The following is a 19,821-nucleotide window of genomic DNA, read 5'->3' on the forward strand; positions in this document are numbered from 1 at the left end:
CCAAATATTCTCGTCTCAGCCAATAGCCAATATGGCAATAAGCAGCCTCTGTTATACTATAAGCAGAGTTGTACATGGAGAGTAAGTAAGTAAATATGACATCACATTTCACTGGAGGCCCCTGAAGGCACCGTCTGTAACATATTCTGTGTGCCTCTCCAGAACATATTCTGGAGAGGCAGAGTGTAAGCATGTGGTGTTGTGTAATATTGATTGCGTACAAGTGGCCAGATCCTGTCCCCCCAGGGCGGAATCACCCGGCAGGGATTCTGACGGCATGCAAACCTCATCAGTGATGCAGCTCGCTTTCCAATAAAGATGCAGGGACAAAACTGAAGAAGCAACCAAAAGGAGATATAATCCAGAAAATAAGAGTGTGTGTGTGTGTGTGTGTGTGTGTGTGTGTGTGTGTGTGTGTGTGTGTGTGTGTGTGTGTGTGTGTGTGTGTGTGTGTGTGTGTGTGTGTGTGTGTGTGTGTGTGTGTGTGTGTGTGTGTGTGTGTGTGTGTGCGTTCTGTGTGTGCGCGCCCAACATGGTGGGGCTAAGAGATGGGTGGGGTATATAAGTGGGATGAAAGTCAGATTGATTGATGAAGAGATCAATAGACGAAATAAAGCCAGCTGAGATGAAGAATTGAGCTGCTGGATCACAGAGAAACGTAAAAGGCCCCAAGAGACAGAACGAAACATGAAGGTCAATATATTATTAACTGAAATGAAGTCAGGAAATGAAGCATTATCAATTCATGGTGGTTGCTGGGGTGTTGCTAGGTGGTTGCTATGCATTGCATTGAAGGCATATCATATAATTTAAGAAATTGCCCACTAAAAGAATTAGTCTTGGGTCATGGACACAAACAGGAGGGAAGTGATGGTTTTTGTCAAAGAAGTCATTTCACCAATCCCCCGCAGGTCAAAGGTCAAGGACCGTGCGTGCATGTGTGTGTATATGTGTGCTTGTGTAAGTGAATGGCTGCTCTGATTGATGTGGAGTCTGAATGGTCCTTTGTTGGACCTGAATGTGGATCGATGTGAAACTTCACAGTTTAACACAACTTCTTCCCTTAAGACTTAAGTGAGCTTATGTGGCAGGTTTTGTCCCTTTATGTCTATTATGAGAAATGAGTAATTTAACTTCACACCGCCAGTTAAATGTACAATAGAAATTCATTCAGGTGGCTTTGTGGCACCAGACTGACTCCACATCATTCATCCATCCATCCATCCATCCATCCATCCATCCATCCATCCATCCATCCATCCATCCATCCATCCATCCATCCATCCATCCATCCATCCATCCATCCATCCATCCATCCATCCATCCTAACCACAGCAACACAGCAATCAAAACATTCAAACACGCTGCAACATCAAATTATGAGCTCACCTTTCTATGTGGATGAAGCTGTGGGAGCGCCTGTCTGTCCCCGTCCTTCGTCCCTGCTGGGTTCTCCTTCTTCAGCGTCCGCACGTAGGAGATTCTCTTTTTAATGCTGCGTTCCTGCTCTCCAGGCTCCGACGTGAACCGTTGGGCTCCGCTTATCTGGCCCTGGAGCCGGCTGGACTGGGTGGGACGTCCTGAGGCGAAGGGTGCTCCTCTCCCTCTCCAGCCAGTCTCCAGGTAAACATGAACACACACGCACAGGACGGTGAGCAGAATGGCCACGCGCAGCAGCAACCCCCGGGTGAGTCGCTCTCTGCTCATGTCCACTGGATGATTCCGTTTGCCAGTTGACGTTCTTCTATCCCATTCTGCTCCTCTGTCCTCTTCTCCTCTTCTCTCTCAGTCTCTCCTTCTGTTAAGGTCCAAGGTTCAGCGTTCAGCAGACCAAGAGAGGTAAAGTTAATGAAACACAAACATGAGCACCTCTGTTCATACTCAAACATTAGTCTGAGCATGTGTGTGTGTGTGTTTATCTTAATCTGTGCAAGTGTGTGCACAAGAGCCCTGCAAACTGTTCAAGAGGGGACAAAGTGTGCGGCACACTTTGAAAACTTTGGGAACTCCCTCAAGTCCTCCCCTCCCAAAACACTCACACCCCCTATATTTCCTTTCTTTTTCTTTCTTTCTTCTGGCTCACAACACACACACACATTCTCTCTCTCTCCCACACACACACACACACACACACGCCCCTCTGTCGCTCTGCCCCCTCCCTCAGTTTGCCTCTCTCCCACCCTGCTGAATCTCTGGTTACCCTGTAACTCTAGACAGGGGCAGGGCCTGCAGATCGTCTGGCTGTCAGTGGCGCAGGTCTCCCCAAACATCTGGACAAATGGAGCCGTCCTGCCTCATGGAGAAGACGAAGGAGAGAACACAAAGAACATTTTGAGAAAACAGAACAAAACGTACAGCCATTTCCACTTGGGGGGGAGACTGGCCTCCCGTCTAACATCTTGGGGTCCCATGAGAAGGTGCTGGAGGATGTGGCCAAGCGGGAGGAGGGACATCTGGGCTACTATGCTTTGACATGTTGCCTCTATGACCCAGACCTGGAAAAGCAGTGGAAAATGGATGGATAGATGGATGCAAAGTTGTAAACGATTCCCTGCTGCTGGGGCCTCGCTCACAAATGTCTTTCTTGACTTTGTCGCCGACTCCTCTCCAGAAAAAATAGCAGTTAGTTGAATAATTAATAAACAAATTGTAAATCCGAGGAGTTAGATGTGGAGATATTGCAGGCTGATAAAGGAAATCGTTAGGCAGTCCTGCCAAATGTGATAAGTGAGAAAGTAAAGAAAAACAGCATTGATCTAATTAAAAGCACTGAATGAATCAATGGTGCTGCTGTCTGATCGCTCTCGAGAACTGAATGCTGGATAAACACAAGGCTGATTTCTTTGGATCTTTACTGCCCCCTACTGGGAAAGAACAAACTCAGTGATTGGAGCAAAGGACACAAGGTTCCTTTTAAAAAAAATAGCATTTCTGAAGCTTAAATGTAGCAGCTCAAGATCTCGCTGCTTATTATTTCACGCTCGCAATATTTCTGTTTCCAAAGATCATAAATAATGTGGTGAACTGCAGCATTTATGAGGCGACAATCATAAATAATCAATGCTCTTTTCTCAGTGAATCAATTTATCTGTCACTCAACCAAAAATAACGATTTTCCATTCCATCATTCACTTGTTATTCTCATTTCCATACCAAATTTTGGTGAAAACTTAGAAAGCTAAATGTATTTATTGAATAACTACGAATTCTTACCACTTGCTGCTCCAAAGCATTACAATGAGGAAACTGTGGGAAAGCAGAGGAGGAAGGAAGCGCTGGACATAAACGGATACGCTGACCTCTGCTGCCACCATGTGATAAATTACACACACTTCACTTCCATGTGGACTGGATTCCAACATATTGGGAGTCTGGGAATGGTTACAGTGATGTGAGGTTGGCATCAAATGTTAAAGGAAGAAATGAGAGGAGTACAGAATGTGCTCTGTAAATCAGACGCAGGTCAGATGTTGGGATGTGCACTTAGTACGCAAATATGATTGGTATTGGAAAACAAAAGCAAAATGAGTCATGCAAGAGAGCTTTCTGTTCTGGGTGTTCTGAACAAAGGAATTTGTTTCTTTCTAATTTCACATATTGCAATGATTTGGAGGATGTGGCCTAGTTACACCGCCATGTCCTCCTCTCTGCTCCTCTCCTCTCCTCTCCTCTCCTCTCCTCACAGGGTAAACTGTGTCGAGCTTTGACCGAGCAGCATGGATCCCATCCTCGCTTGTTTTCCACAGCAGTGCAGGTTACTGTGGGAAGCAGCCGGTTGTGACAGGAGCAGGTGAAGGTTGGAGCGTGTCTGCACTCAGACTGTGCCCAAAATACACACGCACACACACACTCTCACAAGCACACGGATCACAAATATCTTCACACACAAGCAACAAATCGACTTAAATGTCTAGGACACAAAGAGGAACAACTCCTCTCTCAACCAGCATGGTACTAAGTCAGTTAACCACAGAATGTTCATGTTGACAGACAAGTAAGTCTGATAAGTACCCGTGTGGCGTTCCTAGAGTGTGGAGATAAAACTGATATTGTCCCAGTTCCTGTTCAATCCAGCTGAAGCAGCCGAGACTGCGGCCGAGACTGCGTCAATGATTAATCCTGAGTCCCACTAGGAACTCAGGCACAGCACCACTCTGGATTCAGGTCCAACTTTACTAGGAATTTGTTGTGAATGCTCCTGCGTCAGAACATCAGATGAGATTAGATATACTTTACAGACGTGGTGAAGAGCACAATGATCAAATGAACATTTTGGGATGTTTTATTTTGAAATAAACACATTTATTTATTGATCTTTCTATTTTGCATAGTATACGTGTAAATATGTATGATAGTTCTTTTCTCTACTTATTGCTCCCTTATAGCTGCCAAAAGACTTAGATGATGAGGATGCATGACGATGCCAATGAGACGGATGGAGACTCGATAGCAATGAGCTTCAGGAGGCCCCGGGGTCAATAGGTCAAAAGGTGAGTGAGGTGAGTAAGACCACTGACGCCAGGCAAAAGATATCACTGAGGAAAAAGGATCTTCACCTTCCTTTCCTGAATCATTCAATACTCTTGGTCATTGAATACTGCTGGAGAAATACAGATCAGATCTACAAACCCATCTGCGGTTGTTTAATCGTACAAACAGACATTTTTCATCTGATGCTGTATTTGACCCTATCAGAGTCCCAATATGACTGGTATGATGGTTAGACCGTATTCCCACCTCATCACCACTCTGCTGAAGCTGTTAATGCTCTCAGCCTCCTTGCAGCAGCTGCCTGCTTTACTGCTGGGGCAACCCTAGTCGCACATTTTTAACCCCGAGAGGGTCAAATCCTGAGGAATCCCAGAGGCTCAGTGGTCCTCCAACTATAACCTCACTGATGAAATGTAACATGTTATTGCCTAGGCCAGTGATGATGTGTGTTGTTGATTTTTCATTTGGTTTGTTTGGTTACGATAGCATTTTTTGAAGAATGAGGCACGCCCACTCAACTTTGGCTGCCAACTATAGCAGCAAAAAAAGGAAATGTGTATATATATCAAAATACAAAGATACATTTTTTTGTCCAGTTTGTCCAGACATTCTACATTTCAAAAGTCTTGGCAATTTGACTCCACAATTAATTATAGAGCAGAAGTCTGTGATGCATCTGTTACTTTGTGCGAAAACAAAAGAGAATGGCGTGTGTGTGTGTGTGTGTGTGTATGTGTGTGTGTGTGTGTGTGTGTGTGTGTGTGTGTGTGTGTGTGTGTGTGTGTGTGTGTGTGTGTGTGTGAGCTCTGAGAGATGCACACTGATATGATTACTCACTCTTGACATCGAAGCAACATTTTGCTATGATTTAAAATGTTCAAAATGTAATATATATAATATGAAGTTCAAAGTTCAATCCTCATCCTCATCATCGTCAGAACTGGATGAGCGAATAACCTTTAAACGCATCTCTTTAGTTTACTTGCCGTTCTGAAGTTCTGAAGGTATTATTTTCCTTTTTTTAAACTTCGATTCCTCGTTTTTGTTAACGTAAAGACCCATAATGGAAAGACCATAAATAAATCGGTTGCAAGTTGGAAACAGCTGTGTCCAGTCAGCATTTCACAAAGTGCACACGGAAGTATAAACGCATTCAAAACTATTTGTAATTGAAACAACAAAGATAACCAGTTTTGTGTGCGTATGTCTGTGTATGCGCCCCTCCTCTCCCTCCTCCTCTCCCTCCTCCTCTTACTTTTGCACACAAATTCTCGGGTACTTGAACGCGCCTGGAATCAGGATCCGTTACCCGCCGCCCCGGACAGAGACGCACCGGGCGCCTCAGAGCGAACATGACCGTCGAGAGGGTATTTGACGAGCTCGGACATTTCAAACGGTACGAATCTGTCTGCTTATATGTGTTTAGATTTATTAGTTAGTTTCTAGGGCCATTTTGTCGCCTTGAAAGTTACTTTTGGTCGCACCGAGTGGGGAGTGTATGGAAATGAAAACTATAAATGAGGGGAGATGTTTCTTAGAGAGGCCCAGGAGAACTGATAGCACATTTCTGACCTACTTTAGATCTTTGACTGATCTGAAGTAGGTCAGATAAGGGGTTTTGTGATATAATATAACATCTGTACCATTTAATTTGCTAATTAAAGCGACAGTGTGTAATGTAGAAAAATACCTGTTGTTTAGATTTGAATTAGCCTAAAATCTTCATTACATTATGATAGGAATTCTGAAATTCACAGCAAATAGCATGTCTCTTTAGCACCTCATACTGGTGTCTCTGTTTGGTGCACAGCCATCAAAACTGTGGCTCAGACATCTGTAGAGATTTAATACGCTTTATAGTGATCCGCCCGTTGTAAAGCCATAAAAAGAGGAGCAATTACAACACAACACCGCGATTTTACACATGGACATTTGGTAAATGAATGATTGCGAAATGCATAAGAGCGATTCTACCCTCAGTAGACTAACACATGAGGTCAAATCAAATGGGGCATAGTTTATTGCGATTCCTTCAGTGCAATGTGATACCAAACCATATAAAAAGGTACAATGTAAGCATTCATTTGCTCCTGGTAGTCGGCCTGACGAAGCACAACAATGACTGACCTCTGACAGAGAAGACAGTTTATATTTGGACTTTTGTTGACCTCACCGTTGAATCACAGGTCACCAGGCACAAAGGTGACATGTGCCACTTAATTGATGAAGTTAAAGTAAACGCTATTAATAACCAAGTTTCCCTCTCACATCAGACACAAACAGCTCTCTAACATCCTTTTCTGCTGAGCCAGGCGGTTCTGTTTGTGATTGTTGGAGCTTACACAATGTTTTGTCTTGGAAAAAGACACTTTTTCTACAATATTCCAAACCTTAATGCTCCCTTAACCAGTTATTGTTATTGTTAAAACCCACACATTACACAGACGGAACCACAACATGTCTCGTTCTGTGAAATTTCAGAATTAGAATTGTGTACCTCGTTTAAATGTCTAATATCCATTTTGTGATCACTTTAAAGGCTCTGCACACTCATGTTGCACACACACTGGCCCGCCCTGATGGTGTTGGTTTGTTCCCCCTGTTAGGGCAGAAACAATTTATGCCTTTATGGGTCTTTTCAGGAGTTTGGTTACCTTGGTAAAACCAAAACCTCAGGGGCCCTCTGAGCTGGAGCAGAGCTGCCAGCACTGCAGAGTCCAGAGAGTCAAAGGATTTTAACAGTCTGGTGTCATGATTGTTTTAATACATCTTATTTCTCTCCAGATTCCAGGCATGCTTGTACTTTGCGGCCGTCTTCCAGGCTGTGGCCTGTGGGATCCACTACCTGGCCTCGGTGTTCATGGTGGAGATACCGAACTTCGTGAGCACCGTTCCAGGCAACATCACCGGCGTCCTGTACGGCAACCTGACGGGATCCAGCCTGGAAGAATTCCTGCCGGACTTCAAACCGGGAAAAGGCCCCTTGGTGGTGAGGACGGGCGGCGGTGAGCAGTGGGAGCTGAGCCGGTGCCAGTGTGCCCTGCGCGTCGCCCCGACAGACTTCACATACGACTTTGACGGCAACAAAACAGTGCTGGCCTGCGCGGGGAGCTTTGTTTACGATCGCAGCGAGGTGTACCAGAACATAGTGATGGAATGGGACCTGGTGTGTGACAGGGAGTGGCTGGCCAAGCTGTGCCAGCCCACCTTCATGCTGGGGGTGCTGATCGGCGCGCTGCTGTTTGGAGACATCGCAGACAGGTAAGCAGGGACGAGGACACAGGAGTCTTTCTCTACAGCCAGGTGCTACAGAAAGAAGACGAGGGGAGAGGATACACACATGGGAGAAGTGTGTATGATGTAATTAAGCGGCGACGGAGCAGAATTGGAGAACCAGCTGCAAATGGATCAGCATTTACAAGTCGGACTGGTTTGGTGATTTGATGACTGTGTCCTAAACTGTGTGTGTCCCTCCTCAGGGTTGGTCGTGTGAGGATCCTGATGTTCACCAGCCTCTGCCAGTTTGCGTTTGGTGTGTGTGTTGCATTCTCTGGAAACTACTACGTATTTATGGCCATCCGTTTCCTCCTGGCCATGGTGAGCCGCATGTGCATTTGGTTTACGCATCTGCCTGCACTACAGGGTTTTGTGCCGCGTCGGTGTATGTGTATGTGTATGTGTGTGTGTGTGTGTGTGTGTGTGTGTGAGTGGAAAATCTGGTAGTGCTTTGCTAGAGTGTTAGCTCAGGACAGCAAAGGTCCACAAAAACAGCAGTGTCAGGCTTCAGGGGGGTGAAGTTGCCTCGCCAGTCTCGCTGTCTATGTCCCCCCCAAGCCCCCCCCCCCCCCACACACACACACACACACAGCCAGCCAGCCAGAACTCCTGAGATACAGCTGTTGTTTTTCACATTGACTCAGACAGCAAGTGGAGATATGCAGCACAGCAGGTTCGTTCATAAGCAGGCGTGTGTGTGTGTGTGTTTTGTGCCTGACAACTGCCACATGCACAGTGTGTGTGTGTGTGTGTGTGTGTCTGATATCCTTCTTGACTTTTGTCTTTTATCTTGCTGTCCCCTCTTCTGTCTTCCCCCTCCGTCTGTCCTTTTTTGCTCTTCGGCAGGTGTCTAGTGGATACTTGGTGGTGGTCTTCGTCTATGTCACCGAGTTCACTGGCATCAAAGTGCGCACTTGGACCTCTATGCACGTGCACGCTGCCTTCGCCTTAGGGGTCATGGTGGTGGCCCTGGCCGGTTACCTGGTGCGCGTGTGGTGGATCTACCAGATCGTCCTCTCCACCTGCACTGCGCCCTTCCTGCTCTTCTGCTGGATGTTCCCCGAGACGCCGTTCTACCTCATCGCCAAAGGCCGCTACCCGGAGGCCCAGGCCCTGCTGGAGAGGATCGCTCGGGTCAACGGCATGCAGTGCAGAATCAAGGCGGAGGAACTGCTGCAGTCTGGCGATCAGGCCGCCGCCGAGCTGCTGGGGAAAGAGGCGGAGGAGCGCGAGAAGAAGCTGTCTATCCTGGATCTGTTCTGCAGCTGGAGGATGGCGGCCCGCACCTGCACTGTGTGGGCCATCTGGTTCATCGGCAGCCTGGGCTACTACGTCTTCTCCTTGGGCTCCGTCAACCTCGGGGGGAACCAGTACGTTAACCTCTTCCTCGTTGGTAAGTGATGGTTTGTGTGTGTCATGACCTTAAACCGAGTTTGTCTGCATATTTGATCTTTCTCTGCGTGTGAAGGTTTAGGGGCCTCGCCTTCTTCACCAGACCTCGCTTGCTGAGTTTAGGTGCTGCTATTTAAATCAGGATGAATTTAGCTTAGCAGTGTAAATACTGTGAATTCCCGTGTTCATGAACACACACACGGGACCTTTTTTTCCTCCAGGTTTGGGGTCGTGCAGCATGAATGAACACGTGTCCATGTTTACTGATGGTTGTATCAGTGTCAATGTCACTATAACCCCTCTGTGCTCTGTGATTGGCTGCTTCCAGGTTTGGTGGAGCTCCCCTCGTATATGGTCGGCTGTTTTGCAATGGACCGAATCGGCCGGAAGAAGACCTGCGCCCCGGCTCTGATTCTGGCCGGGGTCGCCTGCATGCTCATTATGGCGGTGCCCGCTGTACGTATCGAGATTGTGTGTGTGTGTGTGCTGTTGGAGAGATTTAATGTGTGTATTCAGAAATTCCCACTCCACTCCAAAGTGGTGTAAAGAACAGTATAGACGCTCTCTGTTGTTGACCTTTCTATCCACTTTAGTTGTCCGTTAGCCCCTGAACTGGCGACAGGTTGCGATTGATTCGTCTCCATTGTACTCACAGGCTGAAGCGGCGTTTACTGTCTTCGTGCGACACAAATGCGCCTCTGACCTATATGTTTGTCGCCTTATGGTCGCTGAACAGCAAACATAACCTGTGACCTCAAAAGCCTGAGCGGTTATCACACACGCAAGGTCTCTCTCTGTCTCTGTCTCTGTCTCTCTCTCTCTGGACTAACTTGTAAATCCCTTCAACTAAGTACAGTTGCAGGTCTCATATTCAATATTTCACACACACACACACACACACACACACACACACACACACACAAACTCCACTGACCATATGTGACCTGGCATTCTACATTCATCGTATTGAACTACACACTGACGACCTCCTTGCATATCTGTGACATTGTCAGGACGACACAGCGCAAATACTTCGCCCTGCGCCTGGCCTCTGAGCGCTCAGAGACCTTCTTGTCCACACCAGCGGCTCTTAAAGGGGTCATGCTGTATTTTGCACGTGCTGCCATGTGACGCGAGGTGTCAGGCAATCATCAGCGTCGCGTACTTTTCTAAGAACCTAAGGCCTCCCAAAGTACGATATGCTTCACCAATGCTTCAGGCTGAGACACAGATGGTTGGATTGGAGTCAAATGGATTAAAAATAGCTCCTTTGGTAGGGATCACCTCACACAGCCTTCCTCTCCATGGATCTGTAGCTTGTGTGTGTTGCTGTCCGTATCTGACCCGTGTCTGAGGCCATGGATGTGTATGTAAGAGTTCACATTAGGGAATCACCTCAAGGAACCGATAGTGTGTGTATGTGAGATCTGTGTGTGTATACTATACTTTAAAATTAGAGTAGTTCATCATCATAATTTGTTATATTTGCCAAACAACTTGATGTAAATGTGTCTTCTGTCCGTCCTGCAGGACATCCAGCCGTTGGCCATCGCTCTCAGCATGATAGGAAAGTTTGCTGTGGCCATCGCCTTTGGTCTCATCTACCTGTACACCTGTGAGCTTTACCCTACAATCATCAGGTGAGGATTCCTGCTCTTTGGTTCAAAACCTGAACGCCAGCTGGAGCCCTGTTTGGTCTGTACCCACCTGTGTGTGTGTGTGTGTGTGTGTGTGTGTGTTCTCTGTCCAGGTCACTGGCCTTAGGGAGCGGTAGTATGATGTGTCGCGTCGGCAGCGTTGTCGCCCCCTTCTGCGTCTACCTGGCGGACGTCTGGGTCTACCTACCTCAGGTGTGTTCCCAGTCTGCACGTCTTAACTCGGACGTCCTGGCCAAGACACATTTGCTGACCAATTGTCGTTTCTTCTTTTTTGTTTTGATCCCATAACAGTTAATTGTGGGAATCCTGGCATTCATCATCGGAGTTCTGACACTATTGTTGCCCGAGACGCTGGGGAGACCTCTGATGACAACCTTGAAGGAGGCCGAGGCTCTGGGTTACGAGCCCGACAAGAAGAAAGAAGACATTGACGACAGAGTGGAGATGAACCACCACCAGGCCTGAGAGCTGTGCTGTTGGGAGGACAGCAGGGAAAGATCCAAAGGAGGGAAGAAGAACAAATCAAAAGACGTAAAACAAACCTCTGCTGGATATTTCGTCTATATGAAGGTCTTGTGGACATTTTTTTTCTGCAAAGTGACCAATAATTTAGGACTTGCACCTCCAAACTGAGTGAAAACAAGCGCCAGCAAAGTAACAAAGAGCCACAGACACACTGCACTCAAAACACTGCATTCATCCAACTACAAGCATTAGGTAACGGAGCAGGTTTGTGCACGTGGGTCTTGTAAAGATCACACACAGATCGTTAGGTGCATTTTACACACACACACACACACACACACACACACACACGTACCCACAGGGAAACATTAGGACACATCTGATTCTTTACATTATATCTCCATGAGCCCAATATTATACTGTATCATTTTAATCTCTTATAAGTGCCTTATTTTGATGTCAAGTTGTTTGCTGTTTTTAATCTCAGGGCATCCCTTTGCTGGATATCACTGTGAAACTATTCAATCAACCACTTACGTCGTATTCATCGATTTGATCAATTCCATCTCGTTTTTAAATGCATTGATGTGCGTTGCGTGTTCATGTTTTTGTACTGTGGTAGAATCTGTATCTACTGTTTATGTGGAAATGATGAGGTATGATGTAACACCGCCGTATTTTTCAATGTCACCTTGTGAAGTTTGGACCTAAATGACAGTGTGGAGATGTCTTCACTCACTTTGCAACACAGTGTTTTACTCCTGTTTTGTGTTATTTGTTGCATCCATCCATCCACCATGATGAGGTAATCCCAGCTCCATAACATCTGATTATCTGCTCTGTTTTAATTTAATCAACAGTATGGATGTAAGTACTTGCTCTGTTAGGATTATTTTATTTTATTATGGAGAAATAAACAAGATGGGCTTTTCTTTGGTTGCTGTCTTTTACTTAACTGTGCTATCGTAGGAGCCTCTTAAGTAAACTTGGTGTGATCAACATAGTTAGAGCAGGGAAGTGTAGGTTACATGCTGCTGGAAAAGTCGGGGGGAATTATTTTCGGCCTGGGAACTGCCCACTGACATGAGCGGCTTTCTATTCGCCAGTGGAGGGGAGGTCTCCCTCTGCAACACCGAAGAAGAATTAACCCTCTGTGTTCAGCTTTGTAAAGTAAGTAAACTCTGCGCATGGATGCCCAGTTTGTCACCAACTGTGCACACACAAATCAAATCCACATTTATAGCCTCAAATGTGCCTAATCACAAATTTAATGTTCTTTCATAGGAACCATAATCTGGAGTTTGAGGACAACTAAGGACAAACACAGCACAGCACACACCGGGTTGTATAACATTGATTCAGAGAATTTGGCAAATCAGTAGTAACTGCAAAACATGAATTCATTCAAGTTGTCGGATAAACTGGTTTGGACGGGACAGCAGAAACGTGTCACATGGCGCCATCTCATGGTCAATTTTAGGAACTACATCACGGAGAAGATGACAAACAGCTGCATAGGCCAGCTGCTTGTCATTTGGCCTTGTCAAGAGAAGGAGAAGAAGAAGAAGAAGAAGAAGAAAGCAGGATGGACGTTTAGGGAAACTGGAGATGCAATACTTAGACATTTATTTTGAAGACTGTAAAATGATGTACTGCATTAGATGTTGTAACCCAATTCAGTTATCCGCTATTAATATAAATCCACGCTCTTAAAATGCCAAATATAGCTTCATAGCCTCCAGAAACCAATATTAAAAAAAAGATAAAACAGTTTTTTTCTTCCTGAGAATCTTATCTGGAATGCAAATGATACAAAAAATAATAAATTAAACTTGGAAAATAAAAGGGAATACTGATCACACCGAGACAATGAATGAGTACAGACAGGTGGAGATCAGGATGGTGGAGTGACAGAAGGTGACGGATGTGCATCACGTGTTCGCTCATGGAAACCCGGCGTGATGGTTAGCTGCTGGAGAAACGAAGACAACTGCAAAACTGCAATACTACAATACTGCTGCAGTTGAACTTCAAGGTTAACTGGTTAGCTATGAAAAAAAAAAAAAAAATATTCCAGTTTCTGGACAAATCCCTAATTGCATGAAAATCCACCTTGGAAAAAGTGCATTATGTTCGTAAAGATCAATTCGGCCCAGTACAAACACTGGGATTTGGCAAATTCAATCTTTGATACTTTGGATTAAAACATGATGATGCTCCAGAAATGCTTTAGAACCCAAAACCACATGATTATTCTCAGCCTGTCAGCAATAATACAGCTATGCTAAAATACACCGCTGGCTTGGTCAAACCCAACCATTCCTGCATTCCTGCACACATAGTTGGAATTCTTTGAATTCATAATTGAGTGCTTGCTTCTTCCCCGCCCGCCATTTATAATTACTATCTTACAAATTAAACAGACTGTAAGGATCTAACCGTGACACAACTCTGCCAGCTGTGCACAGACGTTTCTGTCACCATCGCTGAATCCCTTAGTGAGGTTTGGCACTTGTAAATAGTCCTGGATGACTAATAAACATAAAGGGTTTTTGGCACTTGCACATGAAAGCAGAGACCCACCAGAGAGGAGAGAGAGGATCAGGTCGGTATTCTCAATAGGGACTCATCACCGGCAGCATTTCCCGTTATGTTTTCCAGATTTGGATCTTTTATAACCTCTGTGGTGATCTTGAAGTCCTCTCTCCTTTCCCAATCTAACCGTCCCACATCTTGCGCGCATCTCTCCGGGAGATTACGGCAACGATTGGTCGTACATCAAACAAACACAAAAACAATGAAAACCAAACGCGAGTCCAGACGATCCGAGCTTAACCGAGCCGCCGTGATTTCCCGTTATCCGTGGTTGGTTTTAAATGGAGCAGTTTGTCCGTCCCAGTACTCAGTAGTGCAGTCTTCAGCTCTGAGCCTGTTCGGACAGGAGTCGATCTCAGGTGGACAACTGAGCCCGGCGAAAAGGACGGACATCAGGATCTGCACGCTCCCAAACACACGTTTTTTCCCCCGGGAATGCTGACAGACAGGGGGCACATTCCCTATGACCTTTAGGCTGCCTCCGGCTATTTCCTCGCCAATCGCACTTTGGCTACGTCCACTGTGAAATGACACAACCCCGTCACGGTTGAACCAGCCAGCTGTTGGCGTCCTCCACGTCCGTATCCAGGTCCTCGTCTTCGTCCAGAGGCTCCGGGGTTCGGAGGGCCAGCTCACGTAGAAACGTCGGCGAGTAGGCGGGGGGCCGGGACACGGATTTGAGGCCTATTTTTTTCTTCATGAGGTGAAACTGGTCACGGATAAAGTTGTAAAATTCATATTCGTAGCGCATGCGGTGGTAAAGCACCTGCAGGGCCTCCAGGGTGGGTGTGTGTTTGCGCACAGTGCCAGTCAGGTTCCCCATCTTCTTGTAGTCTGTCAGAAGGAGAGGATACGGGTTGTTTCAAACATGAACATACTGGGAATCACACATCAAAAGTTGCATTCTGGGAGTTTGAGACCGACCTGGGCTCTTGTAGATGTTGAGCACTCCAGTGAAGTAATGAGGTAAGAGCCTCTCCAGCAGGAGCAGAACGTCCTCCAGCTCCTCCAGGATCCCCACCAGGAGGTAATTCTCCATCACGTTCTGTTTGGCTCTTTCCAGGGCCCAAACTCCCGGCTCCCTGTGGCAGACACACACACACACACACACACACACACACACACACACACACACACACACACACACACACACACACACACACACACACACACACACACACACACAGTGAAGCCATTTGCTGTTCATTCTGCTTTTGTGATTTAAAGTAGTGTTGATGTAATACTTAGATTATCTGCGTTGTTTATCTTAAAGTACATCCAAAGCTGTGTTTACCTGCATTGTGGATGCTGTCCACAGAAGTATGGGATGATGTAGAAAACTCTGGGATTGGAGCATTCTGGGTAATTCTCCAGAATACAAACATTGATGTCCTAGAAAAAGACAAAAGCATGATCACACTCATGTTTCACACTGAGCTAATCAATTTTCCAATCATCTCCTTGAGGCTCAAACATCAGCATCAACAGTGCTGCCATATCTCCCCACAGCCGCTAGAGGGCGCTGCGCACCTTGGCTTCTTTCTTATCTGACGAGCAGAAACTAGTGAAAGATAAGCTCCTTCACTCCGGCTACTTTCTGCCAAGCCGAGCTGCCAAACATGACGGAAACGTAAGCAAGGAGGGAACACTGCGTCTGCATCTATAATTCAACACTTACTTGCTCTGCATTATGTCGTTTAGCTGAGAAAGTCAGACAGAAGCGCGAGCCTTTAGAGCCAAAAACAATCCTGGATTAATCCACCACCCCTCCCAAAAGAAGGTTATTAGATCAGAGGTTTGAACTTTGTCGGAATGTGGGAGCCATTATACAGCGAAAAGGGAAAACAACCGTAAGGCAGATTAGGCACACACACACACACGCACACGCACACACGGTAGGCTGACGAAGTTGGCCAGCCAGCAGGGTTCCATGGCAGCAAGACAGTGAAATCCATGTCAGGTGACGTAAGCTTTGTGGATGGCAACAAGTCCTGGGCAGCAGCATAGCATGACTCATACACACACACACACACTCACACATACACGCACAAAGAGCACAGGGCAACTGTGTTGACAAGCCTGTGGGAACAAGATCTAAATGTGGCAGCGATCTGAACCCGTAATGACAACATCAAACGCTCCCGTTTTAGATTTATGGCCCCTCTGTAAGTCTGCAGCGTCTGATTCAAACTGAGTGGTTTGCAAAAGCTGACGCAGAGGTGCAGGAGGTCCAGGAATGTCCATTACTGCCACTTTACTGGACCACACCTTCCATGCCAGGGTGAGACGTTTAGGGTCCCCTGGGACGTTACAGAACCCACACTGACACGAGCATAAGTGCACACTGAGCAACCTGGATATGAAATAAGAATGGTTTACACGATGAAGCAGAAGTCCGAAAGTTTCTAGCGATCTGTGTGTGTGTGTGTGTGTGTGTGTGTGTGTGTGTGTGTGTGTGTGTGTGTGTGTGTGTGTGTGTGTGTTGACGTGGGGCCGTCACGTGACCCCGCATGTGCTGACATTAACTGGTCGCAGTTCTTGTTGTCGGCCACATCAAAACTCTTGTTGGAATGGTGACTCAATTTATCACAGCCTGTTATTTCAGTGGGCCTCTTTTCTGAGAATCTGCCTTGCCTGACTGTAATGATCACTCACACACACATACACACACACCGCTCGGCTGTGAAGTAACTGTGAAAGGGTTGACATTTCTGCCTGTGTAGTTCAGGGGGATATGCTTAATTTCCCTGAGCCATTTCTTAGTGATTGAACCACATCGATCTGCCCTTTTAATATCAAACACACACACACACACACACACACACACACACACACAAAACTGCTGACCACTGTCCCACAATTTCTTTCTCTTCTTGTCAAAGTACTGGCGGCAGGTGTTCTGAGATGACATCAGCGCGCCTGCAGGGATGGTTTGAACTCGAGGCAGGAAAACTGTGAAGCAAATCTGTGAAGCAAACCCACTGTGTGACTCCCCAAAGACAGAGCAGCAAAACGATGGTCAGAGTGGTCAAATGTTGAAGCTGTTGTGATGATTTGGCTGTGCTTTGATTTCTAATTTTGCAAATGTTTTGTTTGAGATGTTTGTTTTCCTCCCCCTCTGCTGTCAGTGATGCTATAAATCACGAGTTGTCATGAACCCACCGCGTTGGTGGAAGCGGTGGAAGTGAGTGGACAGGGAATTGAAGATTGTCAATCATTTTTACCCTGCCGACACAAATACGATCTGTGTTGCTTTGTCTCAACTGAGGAAACGCAATACAAAACAGACGGCAGGCAAATATTCTGTGTGAAAACACTTCCAAATGTTTCAGACCAAACAAATTACACAAACACACGAGCTGGTTGAGGCCGAAACGCATCAAACTTCATCGCTCGCCACGCTAAAGGACAGATAACAATGAATGGATTCCCAATGGACTTTGGGCCCGGCACGTCAGCGGTGAAGCTGAAGAAAGAAAGACAGAAAGAAAGAGATGAGGGAGAGGGAGAGGGAGAAGGCAGGCAGGAAGTGACACATGTGACGCAATGCACGTGGCGTACAGCCAGGAAGTCCCTCCTTCGCTTTGCCCTGACACTTGATACAGGGACCTCTTGGCTCGCCATTTGGGAGACCTCTGGGAATCTGGCCATTACTCATTTATATACAAGTGCACGCAAACACACACTCACACACACACACACACACACACACACACAAACACAGACAATACACACTCTCTTTAGAAAACCCCATTAGTATTGGGCAGGCAGCTCCTGTGTGCCCGTGTGTACACTCAGGCTTATTGTTCCTATTCTGGCGGTGGATTAGACCAAGTGAGCAGTCGCAGAAACGGCTGCTAAATAGGCAGAACAAACCCTCGCTTCACCAAACAGAACACATTCATCAATTCATTCACCGGCAACCCCCAGATTTATTTCTTTCCCGTGGGACACTTTGCCTTTGGGCCACCTGGGCCCACTTCCATTTCAATAATTCTTCCTTTGGGTGCCAGGTGGCGCTGACAGTGCAAACCTGGGGCGTAGAGTTGGCAGTGAAGCGACATCAAACCTTGACATTCAGAAACTTTCCTCCACGTGAAACGGCAGACGGTGGCGGCGCTGCAGGAGCCGAGGCGTCGCGGTGGAACCGGTTGATATTTTGACTCAATTTGTTTTCCCAGTTGATGAGAGGCCATTTGGCGTGTGACTGTCAGATGTGTGTGTGTGTCAGTTACACCTCGGGCGACCCGTCCTGTCAGATACAGCTGCTTGATGCTACGACAAGCCCGAGCACGAACGAGGCACTTAAGTCGAGAGAGGAACCTGATGAACTGTGTGTGTCTCTGGAGAAAGAGACAGAAGGAGAAAGTGTACAGACGTTAAATGGAGATGATTACCCATTGCCGTGGGAAACTCACCTCATCTGACCAGTATTTGTCGTCAGTCAGAGTCGTGAGAACTAAAGCACGTTCTTCAGGTTTAGGAGAAATGGATTTATCGCTGTCAACGGCTCCTTCAGTGTTTAGAACTTCAGTGTGTACAACATTGGAGCTGCTGAATACTAAAGTAGCATTGACCCGATAATTTGAGGTGTAAGTGTGGCCATCAAGATCCATTTCCAGACCGCTAAGTGACAAGTCCGTGTGTGTGTGTGTGTGTGTGTGTGTGTGTGTGTGTCTCCATATAGCCTACATATATATTACAGCTGCTGCGTGCCCGAGTCTCTATCAGAGTGCAGTAGTGTGTGTACATGTGTGTGTGTGTGTGTGTGAGTGAGAGGGGGTGTGGGGAGCGACGGAAAATCCAAGCTGACCACAGGAATGTCTCAGTAACACGTGCGTCGGGTTCCCGGGGTCCAGCAGAGCAAACTGACAGTGTTCTTTCATTGACACCTCTCGCATACAGACCAGCACAGGGCAGGCAGGGCTAATGCACGCCAGGCAGGGGATATAGGCAGGACTGTTGACATAGCAGCACACACACACACACATTTTTTCACATGTGCTATACTAGTGGGGACCTTCCTGACCAAGCCCCTCGCCTGAACCCAAACCTACACAGCTTCAACAAGTGATTGTAATCATATACAGCCTACAACACCATCGCTTGCACAGCCAATCCCACTGTGTATCGACACCCTGCTTGCACAGCCTCTTCATCTTTCAGCTCCCTGTCTTGGTGGAGCACCAAACGCTCTTCACTCGCGCCCGTCAGCCCGTGTTAAAACCCGGGCAGCCACTGCCGGCGCGCAGGCAGACGGCTAACCGCTCTTCGTCGGCCACTTTTGCCTGCGGGGGCCTCGGGTCTGTTTTTAATCGCCAGACCACAGCGGCTCTCAAAATGCAGTTAGGGATAAATTGAATTAGACAGGTGGCGAGAGAAAGTACTGGGATGGTATCCCATGTGGTGCTCCATGGGTAAGTGGGAGACGGTTTCTCTGAAAGACGTTCGCCGTATAGTTAATAGAGTTATAAAGACTACATACAGTTTAAAGATGGCAGGCCCCTATAAGTAGAGGAGTGCAACAACACACACACACAGGTAAGCCGGTCTGTAGCAACACAGCCCCCCCCCTAACCCTTTAACTGTAGCGAGGGGCCCCCTTGGTCTGCATACTTTAATAACTCAACTCACATGGTCCAAATCTCCACAGCGAGCATTGCAAGACCTAATTACACCCGGTCACACTCGCACTGCAGGAGCACTTTCACTCTCTTAGCCTCTGTGTGCAGCCAATACCACCGACATAATGATGGAGTGTGTGAGTGTGTGTGTGGGGTGTTTTTCCTTGATCGACCTCATTGACAGCGTCAGCATATGTACACAGTCTGGGTGTTGACCTGATTTTGCCCTGCATAACAACAAATGCTACAGCGCTTTGCCTGCCGACTGACTTCCTGCTCACTGACTTCACACGGATGTTTACGTGAGATACAGAGAACCC

The 19,821-nt window shown here is 46.7% G+C and overlaps 2 protein-coding genes across 2 annotated transcripts in view; one reads left to right on the forward strand and one right to left on the reverse strand.

Annotated features, from left to right (window-relative positions):
• The first annotated feature begins 5,745 nt into the window (after positions 1 to 5,745).
• Positions 5,746 to 12,210, forward strand: slc22a16 (solute carrier family 22 member 16). Its single transcript, XM_076145861.1, has 8 exons — positions 5,746 to 5,887; positions 7,276 to 7,752; positions 7,971 to 8,088; positions 8,614 to 9,160; positions 9,488 to 9,615; positions 10,690 to 10,799; positions 10,910 to 11,009; positions 11,109 to 12,210. The coding sequence occupies exons 1-8, from the start codon at positions 5,844 to 5,846 to the stop codon at positions 11,280 to 11,282; spliced, it is 1,698 nt and encodes a 565-aa protein (XP_076001976.1). The 5' UTR covers positions 5,746 to 5,843; the 3' UTR covers positions 11,283 to 12,210.
• A 112-nt stretch (positions 12,211 to 12,322) lies between these two features.
• usta (uronyl 2-sulfotransferase a) overlaps positions 12,323 to 19,821 on the reverse strand; it is a 44,495-nt gene continuing 36,996 nt past the window's right edge. The window contains exons 7-9 of the mRNA XM_076145862.1: positions 15,172 to 15,269; positions 14,802 to 14,959; positions 12,323 to 14,711 (exon numbers count right to left, since the gene is read on the reverse strand). Coding sequence (XP_076001977.1) covers positions 14,419 to 14,711; positions 14,802 to 14,959; positions 15,172 to 15,269 — 549 coding nt within the window. The 3' untranslated portion in view covers positions 12,323 to 14,418. The remainder of the gene's footprint in view (positions 14,712 to 14,801; positions 14,960 to 15,171; positions 15,270 to 19,821) is intronic.

Source organism: Genypterus blacodes, unplaced genomic scaffold (assembly GCF_046128005.1).
Source record: "Genypterus blacodes isolate CSIRO-AG114 ecotype Tasmania unplaced genomic scaffold, CSIRO-AGI_Gbla_v1 ptg000031l_1, whole genome shotgun sequence".
Lineage (NCBI taxonomy): Eukaryota > Metazoa > Chordata > Actinopteri > Ophidiiformes > Ophidiidae > Genypterus > Genypterus blacodes.

Excerpts from the sequence above, each read along its gene's own strand:
- slc22a16 (XM_076145861.1), top strand. The coding sequence starts at position 5,844 with ATGACCGTCGAGAGGGTATTTGACGAGCTCGGACATTTCAAACG. Across the intron at positions 9,161-9,487 it reads CGTTAACCTCTTCCTCGTTG|GTTTGGTGGAGCTCCCCTCG; the intron begins GTAAGTGATGGT and ends GGCTGCTTCCAG. Across the intron at positions 11,010-11,108 it reads TCTGGGTCTACCTACCTCAG|TTAATTGTGGGAATCCTGGC; the intron begins GTGTGTTCCCAG and ends ATCCCATAACAG.